At 38.4% G+C, this 27,621-nt stretch overlaps 1 protein-coding gene across 2 annotated transcripts; it reads left to right on the forward strand.

Annotated features, from left to right (window-relative positions):
* Positions 1 to 1,340: 1,340 nt before the first annotated feature.
* On the forward strand, positions 1,341 to 27,054 carry slc45a2 (solute carrier family 45 member 2). Of its 2 annotated transcripts, none has more exons than XM_086301051.1 (7): positions 1,341 to 4,678; positions 7,227 to 7,403; positions 18,266 to 18,627; positions 19,892 to 20,035; positions 21,983 to 22,106; positions 22,583 to 22,788; positions 26,771 to 27,054. In XM_086301051.1, exons 1-7 carry the CDS (start codon positions 4,207 to 4,209, stop codon positions 26,990 to 26,992), a joined length of 1,707 nt encoding a protein of 568 aa, XP_086157177.1. In that variant the 5' UTR covers positions 1,341 to 4,206; the 3' UTR covers positions 26,993 to 27,054. The 2 variants fall into 2 exon arrangements, with proteins under 2 accessions (XP_086157177.1, XP_086157179.1); XM_086301053.1 differs by lacking the exon at positions 26,771 to 27,054 and adding an exon at positions 22,204 to 22,259 and having other exon boundaries at positions 22,583 to 22,749.
* The last annotated feature ends 567 nt before the right edge of the window (positions 27,055 to 27,621 follow it).

Below are 27,621 nucleotides of genomic sequence, written 5' to 3' on the forward strand. Positions count from 1 at the left end.
AACATGACAAACACAAACTAATCTATAAAGTGATATCATATGCACAATGTAGAGCAGTCTCAAAGAAAGTGGATTCTCCAGTGTAGTGGTTTACATTTTCACCTAAAATAATAAAAGCTCCCCAGTTTGATCACACAAAGAGAAACCAGTCCCTTTGGCATTGTCTCAAGAAGGGCATCTGGTGTAAAAAATAAAAATCTGTCAAATCAAACATGTGGAGCTGCTTGCCATGATGACCTCTTGTGTGCATAAGGGAGCTGCCGGGAGCAGCATTCATTAGAAAATGAAAATGACCTTTTTCTTCTCACTTCCTACATCTGACTGCTCCCACCTTTACCCCAAGGGATCACATGCACCATCACTTGATTAACTGAAAGTACTTCTGTAGTCAACCACAAGCCCCTTGTGATTTCATGGTTTATTGTACGAGTCGTCCATCATAGCATGTGCTTTGAGGAGCCTTTGCATTAACAATAGCTTTATTTGTATAGCACCTTTTTAAAACACGGAGGTACAAAGTGCTTCAGAGTTTAAATGAAACCACACATTATATATAAGTGTACGTGTTCCAGTAGTCACACATATAGACTTTTATAGATACATCATATGGAAAATATTTCCAAAAAGAGTAAAACAAAGGATTGAGTAGATGCTGACATAATTAGTTTTCAGCAGTCATTTAAAGCAAACCAGTTCACTCAGTGCATCATTTGTCCAGTGGAGGTTCTGAAGTCTTAAAGCCTGTCTCCATTTTTCAAAGGCTGTCGAGCACGGCTTTTTAAATAAAGGTCACATAGATGCATCAGATTCCAAGAAAGACTATCTTATAGATTCACCGCTGTCAGTATTTACTGACTCATCATTATAAAAGTACCTCTTACTCTGTAATTTACAGTGTTGATTAGGTGAAAGTTAAATTAAAGAATCTTTGAGAAATTGGTGATGGGGCTAAAGAGATTTATTATCTTAAAAATTATTATAAGTGTCTCTTATCCATACATCTAAGGTTGTTCCATCCATTCATTTTATTTCTGTCTGCTTATAGCACATCAAGGAGTATTTTCCAAAATCGAGGGGAAAAAAGAGCAGCTATATTTCAGACAGAAAGCACATAGGCATTAGTTCTTAAACAACAGCGTATTTGTGCCTACCTCTCATACATAATGCCATGTTTCGCCACCAGAAACTGACAATGCAGAAAACAATATGTCACAATTAAATTCATTTGAAATAAATCAAGTAGTTTTCTTAACTGACACATATTTAAACTGTGCCACTTAAAGTCATCACTGGTATTATTCCATACATTTATTACATCAACAGAAATGATGAATTTGGGGATGTTTTTCCCCCCAAGATGAAATAGATGGTCCTCGTTAAAGGGCACAGTCGTACTTAAAGGTCACAGATTGCAGAAATTTACTCCTACATCTGTCTTCCTGAACTGTCTGAACAAAATGTTACTGAATGACACTGGCAGTGCTTCAGTTATAGCCTAGCCACACTTTTACTTTATAAAATAGCACCAAATAACCACATGCAGCCGAAGCTTTGGCCCTGACCTCTTTTAAGGTGAATAAACTTAACAAGATGACATTGTTATTCTTAGACACAGGAGAGGAAATATAACACAATTCTGGCCAACACACTACTGCAGGATTCACAGCCGGCAAAGAGTTTGCACATTTCAGGCCATGGTTCACCATTTGAGTGTATGCAGGCAAGCGTGTGACGACTGTTTTCCCATATACTTCCATAGGACTGGAAGTCTTTTTGCACTGGGTAAATTGTTCCAACCTCAACAATTAAACTATGTTTTATTATGTCTAGAGGGTAAATTAGAGAAAAAACAATGTTCTCTTAACATGGCATCCTTGGGTAAACATAAATGTCAGCTTGTTAGCTCAAAGCATTGTCCCGTGATGCGTATTTTAACTGGCACTTGTCCTTTATATGAATCTTTTAAAGACTACCAATATGAGTTCAGCGCTTCCAAACTGCCTTTTTTTTATTTGTTTGTTTTTAGGTTAAAGGAGTGGTGACTATTAAAGAAACAGGCGGTCAAAGTAAATTCTCCTGAGCCTGTTCTGATGTCATGGAGATTTGATTAAGACCACATGAAAGACTTTTTCGTGGAAATGCTAATAATTCACAGAAATCTGAATCAAGCGGTTTAGTTAATCAAATGCTATGCTGGTTTTTTTTCTTCTGATCACTCAAGATGTTTGGAAACCGCTTAATCTTGATGATATAATATGTTGCAAGAGAAGTTCAGCTATGAGATAAGGGGCATGAAATACTATTTCAAATGAATTTAAACTCATAAAAAAGAAACAAGTACAAATAGCTCAGGATTTCCTAACTTCATTTGATGTAATTGTTAGCATTTTATTCTGGACTGGACCTCTGGGAAGTGGTACGTCACTGCAGGGTGTCCTGTCACGCTGCTTAGCACTGATTTGTCCTAAAAGATTAATCCTTTATTATAGAGATGGGGACTTATACATACTGGGGACAACTGCTGGAAGATATACTTTCAGGATGAAGTCTGAATGGTTGAAGTACGAACAAAGGATGGTTTGTGTGTCACTTGCATGCAGACTGCGTGTCTCCTGGTTCATGTCCTCTGATGATACACACAAGATGCTAATTTTGAGAAAGACGCTTAACTTTGAGACTGCCCTTTAGGTAGCAGCCTTAGGTAGCTGTAACTGCCAAGTATTTAGAGGTCACAGCATTCTAAGAGATTCTGCTATATCTAATGTCGTCATCCACACTTGAAGAGCTTGACAATCAGCCACTGAGATTAAAACAAAATCAAGAGGTTTGGGGAGGGGGTCAAAATAATACAAAAGCACCTGAGCTGCCATTAGTGCTAAATTAATATTGATACTTATGGATTGCAGTTATAGGGATTTTTTTTTATGATATAGTAGTGAGGACAGTGTTTAATGATTGTAATGGTTATACAAAAAACCCTTATTGAAGATTTAAGAAATCAAATCTATTTATCACGGCTGCTATGTCTTAAGTAAAACAGCACATGATATCATGTCATAATAGGCCTTTTTCTCCAAGTGTTTCAAAACCACCCCCATGACTTGACATTTATTGATGTCAAGTCATACATTTTGTGTTTATTTATTCTAAATTGATCTGTAGCTCAAAATTTGGCATACACAGAGGCAATAATACTGTGGAGGCATGAAATATAACCAAAATGCAAGAGTTAACCGGTAATGTTACAAAGGAAGGCTGCTTAAATGTACAATTACCACCCCTCTCCTTACCCTGCCTCCAACCAAAAACTGAATACCTGCACAAAATGACATTTATTCAGTTTTGAGTTGCATAAAAAAAATCAGTCAATTAAACTAACCCCCTAAATTAGATTTGCAACAATTAGGTTTACATCATAGCTGCCATAAATTAACAGTATTTAATTTTTTAACAATATTTCGAATGACCAGAATCATTCTGTAATTGTTCATTCATCAGTATGCACAAGCTGTTTATTCAAATGTATTATTTTTAATGCCAAAATATAATTAGTGTTGTTGTCCACAAATGTTCAAATTAATTGCTTTACAAATATGCTGATAAAAAACAGTAAAGTACACTTTTGGATTAAGATCACACATTACAAATATTTACTTGCACTCCTAAACAGATAAATATTGTTTTAGCTGTTGTTTCAGTTGTACAGCACACTAGTGTGCCGGCTCACGTTTGGATAGAAAAACATGAATTTAGCTTTGTGAATTCAGTCATCTTTACTTGTTTTAAAGTAAACACTACTGGCCAGTCATTAGTGGCCAGTAGTGCCACCCATTGCCAAAACTAACTCAGCCCCATGAGCTGCCCGAGGCCTTTACTAGACAGAATAGGAAAAGCCATTCTGTAATCTCTTTAAAACACTCCCTTCTTTTTCCTCCTCCCTTGTCTTTCTCTCCTCCTCGCCGAGTCTTGCTCAGACCTTCACATGCAAAATAAAGCTGTGTGGCGCTTGAACTCTTTGCTCAGCTATGCAGTAGTGAAGAGGATTAACTCAAGCCAAGCGCCAGTTTTGGCATTTCATCCATCCCTTGGCAGACGGAGAGAGACTACCAAAAGCTACCTCTTTGCCTCTCTTCATCTAAATCTCCTCTTTACTCCCTTCCTGTTCTCTTTTTCTCCTTCTGTCCTTTACCCCCCTCATTTTCAATTATGACTCTGTTATCAGAAGATCAGTCTGTGAGGCCCCAACCCTGCCGGATCTCTGAGCCTGGCAAACACATCAGCACTTCTCTGCACCAGGACTCAACAGACTGCAATGGCAGCAATGTGGACTACGTAGACAGTGTGGAAGACTCTGTCTTTGGAGCTGTGGAGCCTCACAGGCGCTCTCGGGGGCGCCTTATTCTCCACGGCCTGGTCATGTTTGGAAGGGAATTCTGCTATGCCGTGGAGGCAGCTTTTGTCACGCCGGTGCTCCTGAGTGTGGGCCTGCCCCAGAGTCTGTACAGCTTGGTGTGGTTGATCAGCCCCATCCTGGGCTTCCTGCTCCAGCCCATCATCGGTTCAGCCAGCGACTATTGCCGCTCGCCGTGGGGCCGGCGGAGGCCTTACATCCTGGCACTGGGCATCCTCATGCTTGTGGGAATCACCCTGTTCCTTAATGGAGATGCTGTCATCTCAGGTGAGGGATCAGTGAAGAAAACTTGAGGGTGAGGAATTCAGACAGAACAAGAGTGGAGGTAGTGTGCTATCTGTAATCTTGTTATGTCAGAAAATGCTTTGAGGCCACGCTAGCTTTGATTTAAAAGTATTCCAAAGATTTACTATCAGGCTCCACTCCTGTAGCTCCCACTTTGGATTCGGGAAACAGGCACCCTCTCTACTTTGAAGAATAGGCTTAAAGCTTTCCTTTTTGATAAAGCTCGGGCTGAATCAGGTGACCCTAAGCACTCTCTTAGTTACACTGCAATAAGCTTAGGCTGCTGGGAGGGGCTTCCTGTGATGCACTTAGCATTTTTTCTTCATTCACCTTGTTTCACTCTCTGTGTTTATACACCACTCTGCATCTAATCATTAGCCATTATTAATCTATGGCTCTCTTCCACAATAAATGAATGTCTCTTTCCCCTCACGCCCAACCAGTCAGGGCAGATGGTTGCCCCTCACTGAGCCTGGTGTGAGCCTCCTGTTAAAAGGGAGTTTTTCTTTCCCGTTGTCACCAAATGCTCCTGTGATCATTGGGTTTCTTTCGAATATTGTAGATTCTTTACGTTACATACCTTATATAAAACGCATTGAGGTGATTGTTGTAGGAATTGGTTTGATATAAATACATATGAACTGAACTGATTTAGGTTTTGCTGTCTTCTTTTACCTTCAGGACAAGGTTAAGGGCAAGTTTCAACCTCTTTGTAAGACTTTTAAAGACTCTGAATCCAAATTTCTACTTGTGCACAGATTTTGGGGGATAAAATGATACATTCATCATGAAAGGAAAAAGTAGGGCCCAGAGATGCTCCATTTGAATCCATTAGACCAGCGGTCCCCAACCCCCGGGGGTTGGGGTATAAGCCTGGTATAAGTTTTATTTTGTTGTATTTATCCGCGACACCTTAAAGGCCGGTCCATGAAAATATTGTCGGGCATAAACCGGTCCGTGGCGCAAAAAAGGTTGGAGACCGCTGCATTAGACTCCAAACAGCATCACAAGAGCGTCTGCACACAAAAGAATCTGTTACCATTAAAAGCAATATTAGGTTGGGTAAAAAGCCTTCTCTTAAAAAACAGAAACACTAACTGATTCACTGCTGGCAGTGACAGCGTGTGTGTGATTGTTCAGCATCCTGTGGAATCATTCAGAGATTAAATGCACATTTGGCCATAATTTAAGTCACTCTGATTTGAAGCACATCATCCACTTAACCCGAATCATTGTTTTTGATTGAAAAATCATGAAAGCAACACTCTGCAAAAATGTGACAAACTCAGATTCAGAGGTTTGCTTTGTGAGGAATAATGGAAATCGGTGTGTATGGGCAGCTTTATTTGCTGTAAGCTGTACATTTAAAATGCAGCAATCAGCTCAACAGTAACATTCGTTAAGTGTCTTAATTGTGTGTAGTTTGAACCTTTTTCACTCTTGTGCCGTCTTTGCCTGGATATCAGCTGTCAAAACACAATTAAACTAGATGCAGTATTGTCGTGGTTAATTTCCTTTTCAATCAAACTTAGTAGCGCAGATGTTGAGAGTTTTTATACCATGCTGAACATCACATTCACAAGTCACTGCTATGAGTTTGTTGGGTTTTTTACCTCTTCATTTATAATTTTGATGGTGCAAAAATAAATGTAAAAAACCCACTCTGTTCTGATATACACACACAAAGAGAATTGTTTTTCTTCAATATCATCCAAAGTGTTCAAGGTGGTTCAGTTTAGCCTGAAGCTGTTAGAGGATTTTTTGTGCGTGTTTTCAGGCAAAAATTACAAAAATAGACAAATAAACAGCCAAGGAATTAAAGATAAAGGCTCCTGGCTTTCTTATAGCGCTCTTATGAACTATAAAGTATGTCTCCTGACGTAGGCTGGATAAGCTGATTATCTCTCCATGTTCCCCGGGGCCGTAGTAAATGCCAAAGCGGTCGTGTGACATAATGTTTTCTATTGTCGTAGCTGCCCTCTTCTTAAAGATGAAAAACCTAACGCTGGCCTGCATCTCCCAGAGTTGCTCTTTTGGTGTTAAATTGTTTTTTTACTCTTTTTTTTTTGCGACTTCAGACTTTCTTTTTAAAGAAGTGACAAGTTAAAAATCCTTCCTTTACCTGTAGTTTTAATGGAATGATAAACCTGTCTTTCAGTATTTACTTGTATCTCTTAATGAAATGGTAAAATTGTCTTTAATAACTTCTAATTACACTTTCTCTTGTGGTGTTATTTGACACCTTTCATATCTCTAAAAGAGCAGCTTAGTGTTCAAGCATTCAGGTTTTAAAATATAATTGCTATGGCGTCAGTTGTAATAGGTTTTCTTTTTTTAATTATTGTATTGTTATTTTAAGTGCCTTCTGATGTGCTAGTCCTCTGAGGTTCTTGTGATGTGTATCAAGCCTAATTAAACTTGTGAATGTGACAGATAAGGCTCCTTAGTGTACTGATGTAGTCAGTGTATTATTATTTTAATCTTTCTCTGTGGTACGTGCTGAGTGCTGATGTGTACTGTTGTTTTCCAGCACTCGTCAGAGATAGGTCTCTGAAGAGCATATGGGCCATCGTGGTGGTGATGTTTGGAGTCGTGCTGTTTGACTTTGCTGCAGACTTCATCGATGGACCCATCAAGGCCTACCTGTTTGATGTATGTTCACATGAAGACAAGGAAAGAGGTTTACACTACCATGCTCTCCTCACAGGTATGTAGCACAAACACTGTTTGGTTCTTGCTTCAATACTCACAGCTTTTGTGTTTTGTTTAGACTTATTAATGCCGGTTACGTTGGTGATTGTTTCCTTTTGATGGATTTGGACTTTAGTTTGGCAATAATTTTATGTTCATTCTGCATCTGAGCAACTCACAGTAACGCTTTATGGAAGTAAGCCTCCAAAACTTCTCCTGCTGTGACTGAGTGGGCGGAGATGCACATATAGAGGGAGTGTGAAAGTTTCAGTGAACTGTGTCTGTTTGTCAGCGTGTTAAACTGTGGGTGGAAGCTATGTCTGTTTTTTTTATTTGTGAGTGCAAACAAGAGTTCACTTGGGAAATGTTCGATAATTTCAGATATATACATATATGCTTTTCTTAGTAAATTTGTCTGTAACAATAAAAGTTAGGTCAGGCTTGGATGAAGCACGAATATAAGAGCACAACTGATAAAACAGCTGGCTGATGATATTAGCCAATATAATGGTATAGATAAATAATTTTCATTCATCAACTAATAAATGAAAATTTAAAAAAGTAAAGAAGAGATGGGTATAAATGTCCTTCAACCATGTTATGAGTTTGGGCCTTTTCCCACTAGCGGGCACTCTTTATGACACAGAAAGAAATTTTTTTAAGGTTAATTAATAGAAAACAAGAATGTTGTACTCATAAATATACATTGATTTGTGTGTAATTTTGTCTTTCAATAAAGTAATGCATACTCTGGAAATAATTCACTAAAAATACATGCGGTTTGCCATCATATTGCGCTGTCATCTTTAATTCCATCACTGTATGCTTCATGTATATTGCTAGAAACCAACCACATAAATAATACATCCATAAGTTCCTTTCAATTTTAAAATCCTCTTTCTTCTTACCTCACGCCTCATCTCAGGGCTGTGACAAACAGAACCATGCATGCACATGCTATTTTTTTTACTGATAATGTCATAATTGCTAGCTGTCAGCAGATTAGATTTACCCTCCCATCTCCGGACAGCTGACAGCGAGCTGGCTAAACAACAATAGCAACAGTTCGTTATAAGCTAACATTATGCCAGCTAATCTTAGGCTCGAGTGTTCTAAAAATCACCCTTTGATTAACAGTGTGATGATATTTCCACATAGTATGAGCTCTAACAAAGTTAGAGCTACTGGCTAACAGCAAAAACTGCAGCGCTTACTGCCTGGCTCTTGTCGTCAGGGCATGAACCACCACAGTGCCTCTTGGTGTTTCTGTCCTTGCTTGACTGTTTGCCTTCTAGTTTTAATTGTGGTGTATTTTGCCCTCTTTGAAGGCTGTTGGTGAGAACCATGCGCACATGACGTATCAGAAGAATACAATGTGATGGATGTTTCAAAATGCAGTTGGTGGCACATATGAATTTCAGTTTGCTCCCTGTTTTTCCTACAGGGTTGGGACACCTGTCAATACTCATATAAAGCCAAACATAAGATGTATAAATATCTACACAAATGTTTGTGTCATGTGCCTGAAGAAAAGAAATATCAGCCAATTTTTTAAATTTTTAAATCACCAAATGTTGGTCTCAAATTTTCTGTATCAGTCAGGATCTACTGCCAAAAGCATTTGTTAATCTGTTTTCACATGCATATGAACTTAAGTGACATCCCATTTTTAAGATCTTGCTTTGTGTACTGGCGTACAGTCATGTTGGAAGAGGAACAAAGCTGGGAGCATGAAATTGTCCAAAATGTGTTGACATGGCGTTAGCAGTTCCTTTCACTGAAACTAAGGGGCAGAGCCCAACACTGAAATCCTTGTTCTTTTACCTAGCCTACCTCTCTGTGGCTCATTTGCTGTTGTTCCAATTCACTTGGGTGGAAAGACTGTGGAATATGTAGCAAGGAAATTTCACGACTGGACTTCATTTTGCTCCTGAGAGCAATCCATTCTTTCACAAATGTTTCTAGAAGCAGTCTGCATGCATAACTGCTTGATCACCTGTGACCACGGTGACTGGAACACCTGCAATTCAATGATTTGGATGGGTGAATGAATACTTTTGGCAATATAATGCATCTGAAAGTAACAAAATAAAAAAACTGTCTCCAGCGCATCTTGCTTTATTGTTTATATTCATTTGATGATATTTCTCATGTTAAGCATAACATCTGTGTTTAGTAGAGAGGATAATGCTCTTTACAGTTTAAATGCTCTGCTCAATTTAAAAATTGCAAACACGCCAATATAAACTGTTCATTACTACTATAAGAAAAGTCTAAGCATTAACAAAGGATGGTGATTGTGTGTATTCATAAGGGATTGCTCAAATACTGTGAAAACTGTAGGGTTTTAGTGTTTTTGAGCTCAATTCTACAGTATAGTTTTACAGTTAAAAAGTCGAACACCAAACCAAAATGCAGGACAGGTGAATGAAAAATTGAGCACAACCCATCATTCAAAAGCCTGTAAAACCACTTTTAGGAGCAATAAATTGAGATGATCATTATCAGTCTCTCACATTATTATGGAGGGTTTTGGGCCCAGTCTTCTTTTTATAGTTGTTTCTGTTTATTGAGGTTTGCAGACCTTCATTCACACACATCTCTATTAAAGGTCCACTACAGCATTTTTAATCAAATTGAGGTCTGGGCTGTTCGGCTATTTTGTTGTAGATTTGCTGTTGTGCTTGAAAACGTTGCAGTGTCTCATGACCAAATTTTGATTAATCTTTCGCTGTTGGACAGATGGCTTGACATTTGATGCTGGAATACTTTGGTATACAAAGGAGTTCACTGTCGACTCAATGACTGAAAGGCCCTGTGGCTACAAAACAAGCCCAAATCATCAGCCTTCCACTACTTCTGCATGTTGCAATGTACACTATGACCAAACATCTTCACTTTGGACTGCTCTGTTTCAAAGGTCTTGTAGTTCACTCAGGTGCAACGCTGTAACCTGTGAGGTGCTCAGCGCAGGTTGTGGGATTTTTGAGTTTTGGGGCATAACCCTCTTGTCCAAGGCCAGAGCATGGAACTGCAGTGGAGCTTTTGTGTGAGTGCTCTCGTGCCTTTCATAACTTTGCTCACTACATTAGCTTTTACCCAGCACTTCATGTTATGGCCAAATGGTTGAACTGATGAATATATTTTCCCTTTTGCTGAGCAGGTTTGCACTACAAAAAGTTCTCAGGCACATATTGGATGTAGCATGACATCAACCAGCACATCAGTTTCTCCTATCAGTTTTCATTTCCGTCTGATCCTTACTTCTGATTAAATAACACGTTTAGGCACACAAAGCTGCTGCTGTGCTTTTGACAAGACTCTTTGGCAGGAGGGCGAGTTAAACGCTTTTCAGTGTGGTAAATTCATTTGCACCTCAAAGAAAAGGGGTAAAAGATTAATATTATCACTTTATTTACGTTGCTGGAGGTATAAATTCAAATATCCTTTAAAAAGTTAGTATGTATACTAGCCTGCTTGAAGATTAAAGTTAAATATAAAGTTGAATATAGTTTGATGTGCAGACTTTAAGATCCCCCCTGCTTCCCCCAATTTCCATTTCCAACATTTCTGGAAGGCAGTGTAATTCTTTTTAATAATTTGAACTGAATATAATTTGAATATAATTTCCATGTCGATACCCATAATATTTTCACATTGGATGAGTTCACAATGAACAGATAAACCTGCAGCATATTGTAGTGCAGTAAATGTGATATCTTTGTATATTTTTGTTATTTCCGATGCACTAATGAAGCATTATAAACTTAAAGAATATTTCCCAAAGTAACTCACAAAGAAAGACAGACAGGAAGTTTCTTTATGGACATGATGATGATGTTTTCGGTGTGAGCGTAGTGGTGTGCTCAGCTCAAATGTCAGCAGGCACTGGGTGGTGTGAGCATTTGAGTGAGGCAGTAATCCAGCCGTGAGCTAGTCATGTGTTACAGTCATGGGTCTTAGCTGAGAGAGACCGGAGCCAGGCACATGACTGCCATGTCTGGTATGTGAAGTTTTAGTACTGTACTGAATACTTTTACATCTGAAAGTCACGTTTTTAAACCATGTTAATCAGTATAACATGCATATTATTACTGTACAACAGGATTTCGTAAAAAAATAATTCCATCGATAGCAGGGTTGAGCTAAGACTGAGATGGTCATATGAATCCAGTTTATCAGCAACATACTAATAACTGTTTGACGAGTCATTAGTCAAGCTGAAGGCTAAGACCTCTATGTGCATGTTAAGTATTAATCTATAAAGATTTGTTTTCTAATGTTTTCGGACTTTTTCTGTGCCCTGAATCACCAGAACAGCGTGCTCTCTGTGGGTGTAGACCTCCTGATTTCCAAATGAACCTCTGGGTTTTCCTCTCCTACTTAACAAAACATAGACACAGTGGAGCTGTGACTCCCTCCATCGGAGACAGGGGAGGGTTAGGCAAGGACAAATTTGCATGTTAAGATATAATTTAGTGCAAAGATATGAGTTTTAGGGTTGTAATTAATGTCAGGAGATGAACTTTATCTGTGGACTTTTGTTTGCAGCAGTGCTTTTTAAAGCTTGCTGTTTTGCTCAGATGAGGTTGTTGGTACCACCAGGGGTACTTTGGAGAATTGGAAAAGGTGTGAAACTTGGGTTTTTTTCTTATTTATAACAATGTTAGTCCTGCATTATTCCTAAACGAATTAGGATTATTTTTTAAATGTAGCTTTGATAAACTGCATTTGATATTCAGCATTCTTGTTTTCATTGCTACGGCAATGTGTGAGTAGGAACCCTTGATTCTAATATTTAATGAAGGATTAAATGTTACAACAGTATTCAGAGTATAGTGAAAGAACGCAATTGTATGAGGCCTTTTTGTGCAATGACAAAAGAAAGCAAAGAAATAAAAGAGACCAAGAAAAAGACCTAAGAAAGCATGTGATCATTGCAGAGAATGACAAAGACTTTATAAACCCTGTTTTTTAGATTATACAGCCAATTCTTTGTCATAAATAAGGAGATGTTTTTTGAACTATTGTATGTAAGTGATTGTCATAACAGGTTTGTTGTTTAAAAAAGCTCAATGGCTCAATCCTTTATTGTACTTTTTGTGGTGGCAAGGGGGTATTTGTCCTAATAAAATACTTCACGCTGGGATGCAGTATTTATGATGACAAAAGTTTGATAACCATGGGTTTACATTTTTACAATAAATCTATGCGCTGTTTGCAGCACCATCACGACTGAGAACAATCAGCCTTGAGTCTAACCACTTCAGCCTTTTTTTTTTACTTTTTACTTGAGTGAAACTGTAGGTGCAGACAATAGAAATCTCAACTATTACAGTGGTAGAAAAGACCAGAAAGAAAAGAAAGGAACTCTCTTGAACCAGGAATTGATCCCACATCAATCTTCAAGTCATGCAGACATAAGTGAAGCCTGACTCCTGAAGTGGTTATTACTGTACCTGCCAATGACTAAAATGTAGAAAAATAGCCTCTATTGAGGTGAGCAACTATAGAGGGCTGCAGAGGCAAGAGTTAGTGGACAAAGTTAGTGATTCAACAAAAACAATCAAGTAGTTTTATAACACCAATTCATAAAAAGTTTGGATGCTGTGTAAAAACAAAATGAGACAGTCTGCAAGTCTAATAAAGTTTATTCACAATAGAGCACAAAGAACATTTTAACATTTTACTATAAGATATGAGCTCATTTTGAACACATCTCAAAATGTTCAAAGTAAGAGGTGCTAAAAAGAAAGAGCTGAATGAACATTTTACAATGAATTAGGTTATTTGGAAACATGTCAGTAACACGATTGGGTATTTAAAAAAGTGTCTTAGAGAACATCATCTACAGTTCATAGCATCCTGAAAAGATTTGAAACTCTGGAGAAATCTCTGTGGGCACAGGACAAGGCTGAAAATCAATACTGTCTGCCCGTGAACGTCTGGACCTCAGACTGCACTACACTAAAAACAGGCATGATGCGATCATTGAAATCACTGCAGGGGCTCAGAAACGCACAAAAAAGCCATATATGAACATGATCGAAGCTCATTTCAAACGGGCAAAGTGGAAATTAGAAAATCATGGGATTTTCTAATGTAGGATGGCCCCTACATCTTTCTTTGTCCTCATTCTAAACAAGTTTTCTGTGTGCTAATGTGAATAAAATAAAATTGATGAAATTTGTAAATCACTGAAATCTATTTTTTGATTAATATGTTACACAGTGATTGCCTACATTTTTTTTGAATTGCTGTGTAATTCTGTCTTTTTAATTTTGTTATTTGGTTATTTTGCTTATGGCATGTGGTCAGTTAAACACGTAATCACGTTAAAAAAGAAAACTCAGTCTCTTCCTGCCATTTTAGAATAGGCGCTTTATAAGAATAACTTCATCACATTATAAAAACTATTAGTGGTGTACTTTTATGTGTTGCAAAAGCCACCAAGTTATAGAGAGGCAGTGATTCACTGAGGGTTCACTGAAGGTTCACTGAGCTATCCATAGCTCAGCAAAATTATGACGCTGACATAAAGAGACAGCTGTCTCCATTAAGCAAAATGCTCGATAATGACGCGGTCCATCTCGAGTGTGGAGGCTGTGTCGTTAATCAAAGACTGGTGTGATATGTCTCTCCAGCGTTGTGTGCGGGTGATAATTCGCTTCATAATAGTACGCTGCGACGGTGACAGACAGGCTAAATCCAGATTCCTGATGAGATATATCCATTGCCTGGATGTTGATCTTAGCTTATGTCATCTAATCTTAACACTGACATTAAAGTACAGACAATCTACATTTGAGCTTAAGCACAAACACTTGTGTTAGAAATACTCTGGTAAAAATGGAAGTATTGATTCAGGTTCTTCATGCAAATAAAAGTGAAACACTAAAAAGTAACTCTTTTTCAACTCCACAAACAGCTTTTGTGCAAACCTCATTGAACCTCCACCTGCCAATTTCATTTAACAAGCAACACTGCAAGAGTGCAAACCTTCACCGTGGCAGTTCACTCTCTGGGCAGTATTTGTATTTAAGAAAACAGTGTTGTATTTTTTATGAATTCATTTTGTTTTCATTGGGGTTTTTTAAACACACTTTCAGACGTTTGTAGTGCAGTGAAAAAAATTGCAAAGTTCAGGCTTTTGTTGTTCGTTTTGTTGAAACCTATTTTGATATACTTGACAAAATTGATAATACATATATATATATATATATATATATATATATATATATATATATATATATATATATATATATATATTATCAATTTTATTGTTATGGATATAATACATGTGTAGCATTCATTTAGTATTTTTTTAATATGCAATAATAAATGCCAAGTGAAAGTTTTTGCTCACCAGCTTATTTGGTTTTCCAAAAAAACAATACAATAAAATAAATTTTAAAATGTATTCAGGAGCATTATACTGTAGTCTGTATAATGTATTTAAACAGTTAAAACCTGTAGTACACACTTGCAAGAATCATAGTTTCTAAGTTGTAAAGCTTTTTTGTCAATTTTTGACCAACAAATCATTAAGTTGACCTTGAAGACCTTTTATTTGTTAGCCTGACCCCACTCTACACCCCTACACAGTTTTACCAGAATTCATTCAAAGCTTTTCAAGCTGTTGTGAAAAGCTATCGTGTTTACAGACAACATGACTCATGCTACCAAAAACATAAACACTTTGGCAGAGTTAATAAAAAAATATTAATTCGTGGGAATATTTTTTCAGCCTTGACTCTAATGAATGTACTCTGCTTAAACATCTGCTATGTAGAACGCAAGCAGAGGAAAACAAGGGAATTAAAAAAAAAAAACTCTATTTGCTGTTACCTACATTATAGATGGGCCACTTTGCCTAAACAGAAAAAGTTAGGAATGGATTCAGAAGTTGTGGGAACACTAAGATCAATTTTCAGTTCAATTCAATTTTATTTATACAGCACCAAATCACAACAACAGTCACCTCAATGCACTTTATATTGTAAGGCAGACCCTACAATAATAAATACAGAGAATAACCCAACAATTATATGACCCCCTATGAGCAAGCACCTTGGCGACAGTGGGAAGGAAAAACTCCATTTTAACAGGAAGAAACCTCCGGCAGAACCAGGCTCAGGGAGGGGCGGGGCCATCTGCCGCGACCGGTTGGGGTGCGAGAAGAAAGACAGGGTAAAAAACGTGCTAGGAAGAGAGACAGAGATTAATAACAAGTATGATTCAATGCAGAGAGGTCTATTAACACATAGAATAGAAGAAGAAACACTCGATGCATCACGGGAATCCCCCGGCAGCCTACGTCTATTGCAGCATAACTAAGGGAGGATTCAGGGTCGCCTGATCCAGCCCTAACTATATGCTTTAGCAAAAATGAAAGTTTTAAGCTAACGTTAAAAGATCAATGTTAGTGGTACAGCCTGGGACAAAAACAAAACAAAACAAAACACTAGAAGTAAGTCACATTCATTTCTTTTGTGAGTCCCAGTGGAGTTTGTGTGCATGACGTGATCAGTTGAGCAGCGCTGCCTTAGGTCTGATTTAACCCACCGAATTTAACAAGATATAACCACACGATCCACAGTGGGTGATTTCCAGTCCCTAGACAGCATAAACCTTGTATAAAGGTGGGATTCAGTGAGTAAATCTAATAAGCATTATCATCTTAAATTTATATTGATGCCTACTACCCTTGGTATAACCAAACTCTCTGCACCAGTTCAACAGTGCATCACTGTAAACTTCACCACAGCAATGAAAAGTAACCAGTGTATCTTGCACTAAATTGCCCAGTATTTTCATGTTATCTTTGAATAGCGCAAAGATATACTTAAAGTTGTTTTGCAGGATATTTCACAGTATGAAAAAAAAACAACTAATTTCATCAATACATCAGGTATAAAGCTGATATCAAAAGCTTATGAAATTGAGGACATTTAAGCTTTAAATTCTGAGTCTATCAAATGTCACTGAGCAGCACTTAAAAACAATCTCTCCTCCCCCTCTCCTCTTTCCTCATCGTTGAGTAAACTTCGCTCTCATTCTTTTCTCACCCTGGGAAATACAGCAGTGATCCTTCACACTGTCTGACAAACTGCACAGACTGTTGTGTTTGCTGACATTTGTTGAGCTCTTTAAAAGATGCATTTAAAATGACTTGCCACTTAAAAAAATATTACTCCCTTTGTGCTCGCTCCTCTTCTGCAGCGCTATTTCATCTCATCATGTGTCATAAGAACCGATGTGGGATACACCAAAAGGATTCCCTTTTATATGTTACTGTTTCTCCATTTACAGTGAAATCAGTTTGATGTCTGGAAGGTGAGTGAGGTCAAATAGCTCCCGTTTGAATAAACCTAAAGTAACAAGTGTTTAAATACTCAAATAAAGCACAGGTATCCAAAAACTCTATGTAAGTACAGTAACAACATATTACTTTTCCCACATCTGAAAATATTCAATTTTTTTCTGTCATGAGTTTTGAAATGTGCTTGTCCAGTGGTGTGTGCCAGTAAAAGTAATAAAATTACTTTTCTATTCATTTATGGAACATACTGTATGTACAGTCACATTTGGTTCTTTTAAAGAGTGTCAACAGATAAATGCGGTTTGCTTGAATAATATCTCAGATAAAATCCACTTTTGAATCGGTTATTTGATCCAACTGATTTAATAATTTAATTTTCTTTTATGGGAAAAAGTACGTTTATTCTTGGCACCAGAAGCTGTTAGCAAAAACTAGCTTTTGTAGCTTGTTTCTTTTGACTATTTTTCAATGCATAATTCCCAGGGTTTCAGGGTTTTTTGGAGGGGAATGTCTTTCATGTGCTGCCTGTTTCAAATCCATCACCTTACACTTTCCTGCAGATGGCCTCTAATCATCTTCCTCTCTTCACTCTTTGATATGATGCAAAATTCATAGTCGTTTCAGAGATCGCAAACACAGCAGCCCCTCAGGCACTGAAGCAACAACAAACCAGAACATTTCTACCATTATAAAGGAAATGTCAAGGCATTGAGTCACATAATTGTATGTTCAATGACATGTTCACCAAATGTTTTCTTTTTCTTTGCACCCTTTCCATAGAGGTCAAATTTAACCAGTCTAGTCCTGATGACATACAGATTTAAGAATTACCTGATGGAAGATTTTGGGATGAATCTTCTTCTGGATGCTCTTGATTTGAATTTGGATAAACTGGTTTAATAATAAGCAGAAGCCCACTTTTTCTGATGTTTTTAGCCTGGATAAAAGATCAGATAGAGATTTTTAGATCTTGGTATGATGACATTACCAGAACAGTAGGCCCTGGATGTCAGAGGTTAAAAAAGATGGGCTCCACTGCCTACATAACAAAAGGCACTAGATAATAATGTGAAATAGGTTTATCAGAGGAGATAAACTAGTTACAGCTAGTTGAGTTAAGCTAGTTGGCTTACACCTTAACTGCTTTGGTTACTGTCAAAGGTGTCATGGAGTCATTTATCCACATTATTACAGCTTTAAGCAACTACAGAAAGCCCGATAGAGACTAAAAACAGAGCTTAGAATCAAGGAGATGTTTGATTTGCATTCTTTAGTTGGTCTTAACACAACACACAATAAATGTCAGTGCAAATAACTGTTTTCTAGCTACTTCGCCATATCAGTTCAAAAGGAGGTTTCCCAACTCTTGATGCTGTCCCCAAGCAGTTGAAAATAGTAGTTATTTCATCAGTCACCGCTCTAGTCACCATGTATATAACTAATAGAGAACAAGTGCATTTGATTCCTCCCCTTTACCTCTCACTGCTCTCAGCCATGCTTCTAGAACAATTCTTGGATCTACGCATTGTTTTAATCTTTCATTCTGTGTGCACCAGGCCTGGGCGGAGCATGTGGTTACCTGGTGGGAGCTATGGACTGGGGTCACTCCGCGTTGGGCCGTCTCTTTGGATCCGAGTACCAGGTCATCTATTTCTTCTCAGCGCTGACCTGGGGCATCTTCCTCACTGTGCACCTCTTCAGTATTCCAGAGCAACCTCTGGGCAAGGCACCATCTCCATCTGATTCACCATCCAGCCCTCTTCGCCTGCTGAGCTCTCATAGCAATAGTTATGGAGCACTTAAGGAGCCTGTCTCTGCTGTAGTCTCTGCATCTGTCACAGATCTCAGGCCCAGATCTTTCTCAGCCCTGGGAGAAGCCAATTCAGTGACCTCAAGTGTCAAACAGCCAAACAAAGAGGTATGTAACATGCATAAAAAGTCTTTCAGAGAGTTTAGTGCATTAAGTGAATTACACAATACAGAGAGCCAATAAAACTAGTCAAACCTTGAAGTTGCCACAGACTATATTGAGATTCAAATGGTTAGTCAGGGTACGCTTGGCAGAGGCAACTATGGAAATAACACACTGAGTCTTATAGGAGTTTGAATACTTTCTCTACAGTAGTAAATGATGTGAGATGCAGTATTCAGGGAGTTTCAAGACTATTGATACACCTGCCAGTTCATCTTACTACTCCTGCTTTGCTGAATGCTTTGCAGAATATCTTAGTACTTGATTTGCCCCCCCCCCCTTTTGCTTTATTGACACCAGCCATGCAGCTGGCATGAACTCTCCAAGTTTGTATAAATCCTGAAAAACTATGCTATCCCAGCAGGATCTAAGAGGGTTCCACAGAGTATCCCAAAGGCCGCTGAGATGCAGGAATGCCTTTCAAGAACCCCTATAAGTACAGAGTGAGGCTGGGGTCAGCGGAGTGTTCAGGAAAGACCAATAGAACACATCTGCCCGAGTGTCATCTCAACAACTGCTTCAGTGCAGACAATACAACTTCCAACTTTATAAGTTCCTGCATTAAAAGTATATCCAAACTTTCCAAAGATTTTCTAGACTTATATATTTGACTGATGTGATCTCAGTCTTTTACATTTCAGAGGGATTGATGTGATCACCTTCCTCAAAATCACCTTTACAGTTTTCATTTAAGTGTTTGATGAATTATCTCTATGATGTCGACTTTTTGCCTGAATATTCTTCCTCCTTCTTTTGTAGATTCAGCTTTCCATTGATGCTTCACATTTGTTTGTTTTTTGCCTGTTATATTAGAAAGGTTTAAGAAAAAAGATGCTAAAAGAATTGCTCTGTATATATCTGCTACACTAGAAAATTAATAAGGGATGATTGTTCCAAAGAGCGTAGTTGTTTTTTTCTTTTTCAAGTCTTCCTTTTGCTTTAATCATCCTTAATCCTTAATCCTAAAGCCAACTCCTTAGTAGTAGTCCTTTATGCTGAATCCCTTCATTCAATCTAATTGCAGCCTTTTATGGGGCATGCATGTTTTTTTAATTGTAGAGTCTTTTGAAGTGTTGTCACTCATGGGCTAAAAACACCACTAGCCGTGAAATACCAGCAGACTAATGAGCACTCTGAGAGGGTTTTTTTTCCTCCTGTCAGTTTTTTAGCTGCTGGCACTGATGTCTGTGATGTTTTTGTGTATTTGCAGGACCAGAAGAAGATGACGTTCAGGTTGCTGATAAAAGCTATTGTCAATATGCCAAGTCACTACCGCTGCCTGTGTGTCAGCCACCTGCTGGGATGGACAGCGTTCCTCTGCAATATGCTTTTCTTTACCGATTTCATGGGACAGGTATTGATTTGCATGTGTCTCCAGTGAGCTTTTTAGAATTTCAAATAGTAACCAATCAATAATCTTATTTAGAAAGCTGGGCCATTTGCGACCTCATAAAGGTTACAATTCTACTTGATATTTATCATCGCTGCGTCCTTTCTTTCACATGTTGCTGTCAGATTGTGTTTCTCGCCAAGGCCTTTGTCTGGTGGAATAGATGAGAAAAAAGTGTTTATTTTTCTAAAGCCTTGAGTTTAGAATTACAGCCAACTCACCACAACGTTTTTGAATGAGGACTGCTAAAATGCCAGCTGTTGCTAGACAGCTGCAACTATAAACTGTACCAATAAAACTTCAGAGCAGATGTCTTCAGCTGGATATTAGTCCAATTAACCACACTGCAAGTGTTATATTTGCACTAAAAATGCTACAAAAGGCACTAACAAAAATGGATCCAGTTCAATTTCTCAAATTAACTGAGCTGATTTCTAAGGTCTACCAATCTCAAAGCCCTTAATGATGCATTACTTTAATCAATTTACATACCAACAAGCAATTTAAGCAAGTTAAGAAAATCATTTTTTAAAAAGGTCATGAATAGAGCCCAGCCAACATGCAATATTTGATGAATTAAAAATCAAATATTTTGATATATTGCTGTTTTCTTCTTTTAGATACAGGAAACCTAAAAAAGATTCCCCTTACATTAATACTTATTTATTCACGATATTACACACCATTTGTTGTTCGTGGTGTTCTGAACACGTCTTCCCGACAGGAAATTGCAGAGTACCTGTTGGTGGATAAACTCAAGTGGTGTTATAAAGAACTACTGTTATTTTTTGCATATCCAAGTGTCAATTTTTAAACAGATATGCACAATATCTGAACAATAGAGGGTTTTTTTTCCCCAATATAAGGTTATTTTCTCTATTTTATCAATTGTTTTACAATTTGTGTGTGTGTGTGTGTGTGTGTGTGTGTGTGTTGTGATCTAAATGTGTCAAGTAAAATATAAAGGTGCTGCTTTTATTCCAGTCTGTTACAGCTAGTGGTCTGTCTATAGGTGACCATTGGCTTTTGGAAGACTCCTTCCTTCACACTCATTGGCTAACAACGTAGTCATTAGCAATGATTTTTGTGATGTCAGACTGTGAGCAGCATTAGTGCTTGTGAGCTTCTGATTGGCCATCAGATCTAGGAGTCAGGGTTTAATCACCACCTGTTCAATGGCCTTGGTGTGTTCTTGACGGTGATTTTTTTGAATTTTCATATGAACAGCGATAATTTTTCCAAATAAAAACAGAAAATCCTTGCATGTGGAAACCGTCTCAATAATCCAAGCAAACAAAACAAAAACAGATAACATATAATTATCTAATTTACTCAGTTAGTTTGTTTGCTTTGTTTGAATATGGCAATTTAGTCTTTGGCAGAAACAATTAACAAAAATCATATCAGACTTATGTGATATCCCTTAAAATGACTTACGTTCAAATGAGGTAAGGTTCAAAGCAATTCAAAGCAACAACATTAGAGAGGAAAAGCAACACACTGCAACATGTATCTGCGTTCAAGCTCCATTAAGCTGCCTGCTTGTGTGGGGGCAGATGGAGGGTGAAGGGAGGTGCGGCGTGTTGTTATTGTTGTGTGCAATCCTCTGTTGACATGTGCCATTATGATGAATGCTTTCAGTGTCACAGTGTGAATGCTGATCAAAGGATGCTCTTCACACCATGACTCTGCCTCGCTTCATTAAGCACAGATGCACCAACTTATCTAAAATTGCAGGCTTATTTCTTATCTGCAATGAGAAATGCATAGTCAGGCTCCCTGTTCTGCAACAGGGCTACAGATGTTTTGTTCATAAGGAAAATAAAAAATAAAAGCCTGATTTTAACAAGAAGTTGGCCAGTATCTGATATACAAATCCTTCCTTTTTAAATGACCCTCCTCTCGTTTCAGATTGTGTATAAGGGGAATCCGTACGCCGATCACAACTCTACCGCCTATGCCACATATGAGAGGGGAGTAGAAGTTGGCTGCTGGGGATTGTGCATTAATGCAGTGTCCTCTGCTCTCTACTCATGTAAGTGGCAGTAATGTGTGAGGGGAAGCTATGTGAGAGAGTGGCAGGTGGAAATGGATAACAAAGGGAAATTACTGCTTTTGCTTTGGGATTGCAGGGAACTCCATTAGCATGCTTTTGCCAAGGCATCCTGACCTGCGTTATTCTGAACACGTAAGTCCACATGTATGCTTCAAACATCCCCTGTTAAACAGCACATGTGAACCTGAGAGAACTGTTGTGCTACATACAGGGTAAAGCTCAGCCAAATAATGAAGGCTTGGCATGAACTCAGCTTTTTTAGTCTTTTGCTGTTGAGAAGGAGTCTTGGCTTCTAGGAAATGTCCAATTATATGTACAGACGGTTTTGGTACATCTAATGTACGCTAATCTAATGTTCACATAATTATCTACCCTGACTCCACACGCCTCATGCGGGTTTGTTGATCCACCAGTAATTTTAACTTTCCGTGACGTACATGTCTGTGTGTTTTCAGATGTGCAGCGCTTCCTCCTCTCATACATCGGGCTGAAGGGATTATATTTTATGGGCTACCTTGTGTTTGGATTGGGCACCAGCCTGATTGGCCTTTTCCCCAACATCATAGCAACGCTCGTCCTCTGCAGTGTGTTTGGTGTCATGTCGAGCACACTCTACACCATCCCATTCAACCTGATAGCAGAGTATCAACGTGAGGAGGAGGTAATAAACTGGCAGTAGAAACACTCACTAGCTAAGGAATTGTTCAGGTTTCCTCAGTTTAAAAGGATCACATGGTTCTTAAATGAGCACATTTGTATATTGTACACGATACTGCATAACTATAGTATTGATTTTCCGTTTTTTCCACAGTGTAAAACATGTTTTGTTGTCAGTTTGCAGATAAATAATAACCCCATACTCCAAAATAATTATCTTTTTCCTAGTATAACTTTTGGTTTTGGGAATGAATCAAATGTAGCCCTAATGTGTCCTTATGTGAAACTGTAACAGGAACAAATTGATTGACAAGCAATCAATCAAGAAAATAATTTGCAGATTACAGTAAAAACATAAAAAGAAATGATTATTTCTGGTGTTTTTTAAGAAGCATACTGTAAGAATTAAGATGATCGAACATTTCTGAATGATGTGAATGAAAACTTCGATTTAAAAGGGTACATAACGACTGGAACATTTAGCGTAGCTACTTCCTTTAATCATGCTTTCCGATCAAAATTGGAGACTAAGATAAAGCATTGCAGTGATGTGCAAAATCTTAAGCCACACCTCAATCTTTATATTTTCGTCAGAAAATGTGCAAAAATATGTCAATATACATGGGAACACGGTATGTAAGGCAAAAACAGAGTGTGTCTGATTCTAATTCGTTTGAAAGTCAATGTTTCGTACGACCACTTTTGTGCTTCAATAGGGCCTGAGCTCTCTCAGGCGTCTTTCTTGTCATTTCTTAGTCTTCAGGCAAGTTCTCCAGGCGCCTTGAAGGACATTCAAAGCCCTTCTTTGGATGTTGGCTGCCCTTTATTCCATGGTCTGTTGAGATGATCCCACACTGCTTCATTTATGTTGAGGTCTTGGCTTTAGGGGGGTCCTTGGTGGCTGATTTTATTTTGTGTTTTTCTATCCGATTTTTCTACCCTGCACTGGCAATGTCTTTGGGATCATTTTGATGCTGGAAAATGAAGCCTCTGCAAATAAGCAACTTTTCAGATGGTATTCCATGGAGGATTAAAATCTGAGGGTACTTTTCTGTATTAATAATTCCATTCATTTTGATAAGAACCCAGACACCTCATGCAGAAATGCAACCTATCACAGAGCCTCCGCTGTGTTGTTACAGATGGCTGTACCAGTCACTGTTGACCATGCCTCCTGACCTCCTCTTTACATTCTGATTTGAACCAAAATTTTCAAATATGGATCCATCACTGCATAAGACCTGCTGCCACTGATTTTCCAGTTTTTATAATTTGGTATTCCTCTGCCTTTTCTCCTTTTCCCTTCCTGCTAACCTTCGACTGAGAACATTTGCATTGAGGCTGCTAAATCTGTCAGGTATGTCAGGTCTCTGCTGGTTTCTTTTTTTTTTTTATTTCTTAAGGACATGACTTTCAGATACTGTACATCTGCTGCAGATTTTTTTTATTTTTCCTTTAGGCCTGCAACTTTTGTCCTCAACTTGGTGTATAGTTTTCTTAAGCACAAACTGCACGCCATGGTGAGATATTCTGAGTCTTTGGATGTTGTGTATCTGTGTTATCTTTGGCATTTTTCATAGATTCAACTAAGGAAATGAGGAAAACAATCCAAAGTTTTTTCATCAGGCTGCTGGTAACAAAGTGTTTAAAGTAACAAGTTAAAAACTGGTTCTTTTTTTGTCTGATATGTGTAGACACGACGCTGGTTCATCTCTTGAGTTAGGTCTCTTTGTATTCTTAAACAAGGTCAGTCAATCTTCTAAAAATGTGGACTGAAAATGAGTGAAAAGGTAGCCAGCATGCACAGACAAACTCTGAAAGATCTTCAGAAAGTCTAAAGAACTATTCCAGGAAAATCTGGCTCCTTGGAAGCAACATATAAAGAAGTGAGGTGTGGCTTAAGACTTGTGCACAGTCCCATATTTTACTCCTTTAAAGTTCAAGTATTTACAAAAGACAGATCAAGAATGAGGCACTTTAAAGCCCCCGAAAAAACTATCCTAACTATTAATCCCATAACACAACTGACTCTACTCCTTCTGGCGGTTTTCTGTAGAAGTATTTAAAGTCCTAATGGAAACCAGAGATATTCACGAGGCTCTCCAAAACCATAAATATATGTCATTATTTATTCATCAATAGAACGAACGACTGAACTGACGTTTTTGTGTTAAATTGTTGTAATGCACCTTTTATACCTGTTAAATGGGGAATTAATTGGTTTAAATATATCAAACAGTAGCAATCATCTGTCAGTCAAGTACACAGGCATTCATATTTTATTGTGAATTTGAAATTGCATCATTCAGTGTTACATCATTGTTAGAGGCTGTTCTGCAGAACAAGATTTTTGGCAAGATTTTGCCACTTATGTAAGTTACATTTATGCATTTAAATACCAAAAAAATAACCGTATTTCCCGGACTACAAAGCGCACCTGAATATTAGCCGCACAAGCTAAAATCAGGGGAAAATCCTGTTTTGTACATACATTAGCCGCACCTGACTAAAAGCCGCAGGTGTTTCAATGTTGACTTATCATATGTAAGAGAATATGCACAAAGGGAATTGTCAGGAAAGAGATGGCTGTTTGGAGACATCACTTTTATTAATATTTTGAAAAACAAGTTATGGGTACATATTTGCACAACTTTTTAGGTATATGTAAAAGTAGCGGTAATTACAAGTACGAAACATGTGCTGTGCTTCATAAATGAGTAACAAATGTAGTACATAACAATAACCTACAGCACACCAGAAAAATAGATTCGGACTACCTTTTAGGCTCAAGAAAAGTCAGTCATTCACCACCATCTTCCTGCGCACTAAAACCACCAAAGTCCTCTTCTCCAGTGTCGGATATGAACAGGCTCAGGATGGCTTCGTCATCCACTCTCCGCTTCTCTCCTTTGTTGTCACTTTCAAAACCAAAGAAATCCTCGTTGTCAGTGTCAGAGTCGAACACCCTCTGAAGGGCCGTGGCGGTGTCCTCCTCTCCATCATGCAGCAGTCCAGTCCTTCGAAATCCGTTGGTGATCGTGGATGTTTTCACACTTTTCCACGCTGTCAGATTCCACCGAAGTTGAGCATAACTTGCTTTTCGCAAGTTTATTGCCGCTCGTCATCCACGCCTCCCGCTGAACGCGTAGAGCTACTTTGAAGCTTGTTTTTCGCGCTACTTGTACGGCACTATGTTGCCTGGCGGATGGACATGTGACCAACATACCACTCTTGAACCCCGATACTGTGTGTCTGATCACATGCCCTTCCGCCAGGCAACGTAGTGCCGTACAACAGCGGAACAAACAAAACAAATCGTCTTACGATATGACAAAAATCATGGACAATCCATAGAAAAGCCGCACCTGACTAAAAGCCGCAGGGTTCAAAGCTTGTGCAAAAAGTAGCGGCTTATAGCCCGACAATTACGGAAAATAAAATATCAGATTTTCATTTTAAAGGTTTGGAATAACACTAAACTTCTTTTCCCTTTTTTTAAGTGTCCACATAAATGTTTTAATACCGCTTATAGTATTGCTGCAACATTCTCAAAAAAGTTTATATAGTTCATCTATAAAACATTGGTTTATAATGGAGCACTGTAACAAAAAATAATTTCCCCCAGGGATCAATAAAGTATTCTGATTCTGATAAACTGCAATGTCATTCATAAGTGGTTGCCTCAAAAATCAATTGTTTATTTTTTTCTGTCACGGTCAATCAATACCTGATTGAACTAAATCAGGTGAGAGTTTGATGGAATTCAACTTGCAACAACTGAAGCGAGGCTGAAAAGAATCTATCTTTTTAAGAAGCTGTTTCTTCATATTCTCAGAGCCGTCTGTTTATCCAGCTGTTTGTTTGTGTTTTTTGCCACAGCCTCTCTGATTAAACTGAAATTGATGTTTCCATATATTGCTCTCTTGTTTTCCCCTCCCCGCCATCCTCCTCTTCTCTAATAAACCTACAACCTCCTGTGCTTCCAGCAACAACTGAAGCTGCACGGAAGCAATAAAAGTCCTCGAGGTTCGGGAATGGACTGTGCCGCCCTCACTTGCATGGTCCAGTTGGCTCAGATCATCGTGGGCGTGGGGCTCGGTGCTCTGGTCAACGCGGCAGGAAGTGTGATCGTGGTGGTCCTCTCGGCTTCGACCATGTCTCTGCTCGGCTGCATCTTCATTGTCCTCTTCATCAGATATGTGGAATGAATGATTCTGCTCAAATACAAATTTTAATGATATTGTTTTAAATAAACAATGATTGCTAATTATATCATCATAACGTCTGCAATTTTTAATCTTACCTCAGTGGCCAATTAACTGCTAATTATGACAATTTTTTTTAGGTTTCTCTGGTCTGATAGATCCTAAAAATGGTCTTTTTTGGCTAAAACAGCAACTGATATCTTCTTCAGCTCTTGTCTCGTGGTGCTGCAGGCCAGATATTTGCCACATTACAATGCACATAAACAATTTCATGTAGCTATTGATACTGTTAGTTCATTAAGCAACAAAGTTTCACAGCAGTAGTCTAAAGTGCTTGCAGGCATCTGGATCTCTTTTAGCTTCTTGGAGACATTTCACCACCCATCTGCAAAGGGTTCATGACATGAAGACACCAAACCAAGAGGGGTTTTCACTGAAATCCACATTGCTGAATGATCTGTGCGCCGGCATGACTGGTTGACAAATGGCCCGGAATAGTGAAGGGACCAATAGTGAAGGAATTGGACAGGAACAGATCAATAAGATCGAAAAAATCAACAGCACAGCAGAAGTATAGACAGTGGTTGCAGTGGATGACTTCATTACTTTTAAAACTCTGCTTCAGCTCTTTG

The sequence above is a fragment of the Aulonocara sp. 'chitande type north' Nkhata Bay genome, linkage group LG7 (genome assembly GCF_057382095.1).
Source record: "Aulonocara sp. 'chitande type north' Nkhata Bay isolate Kocher_YH1m ecotype deep benthic linkage group LG7, A_spYH_male_GT1.1, whole genome shotgun sequence".
Taxonomy (NCBI): Eukaryota; Metazoa; Chordata; class Actinopteri; order Cichliformes; family Cichlidae; genus Aulonocara; species Aulonocara sp. 'chitande type north' Nkhata Bay.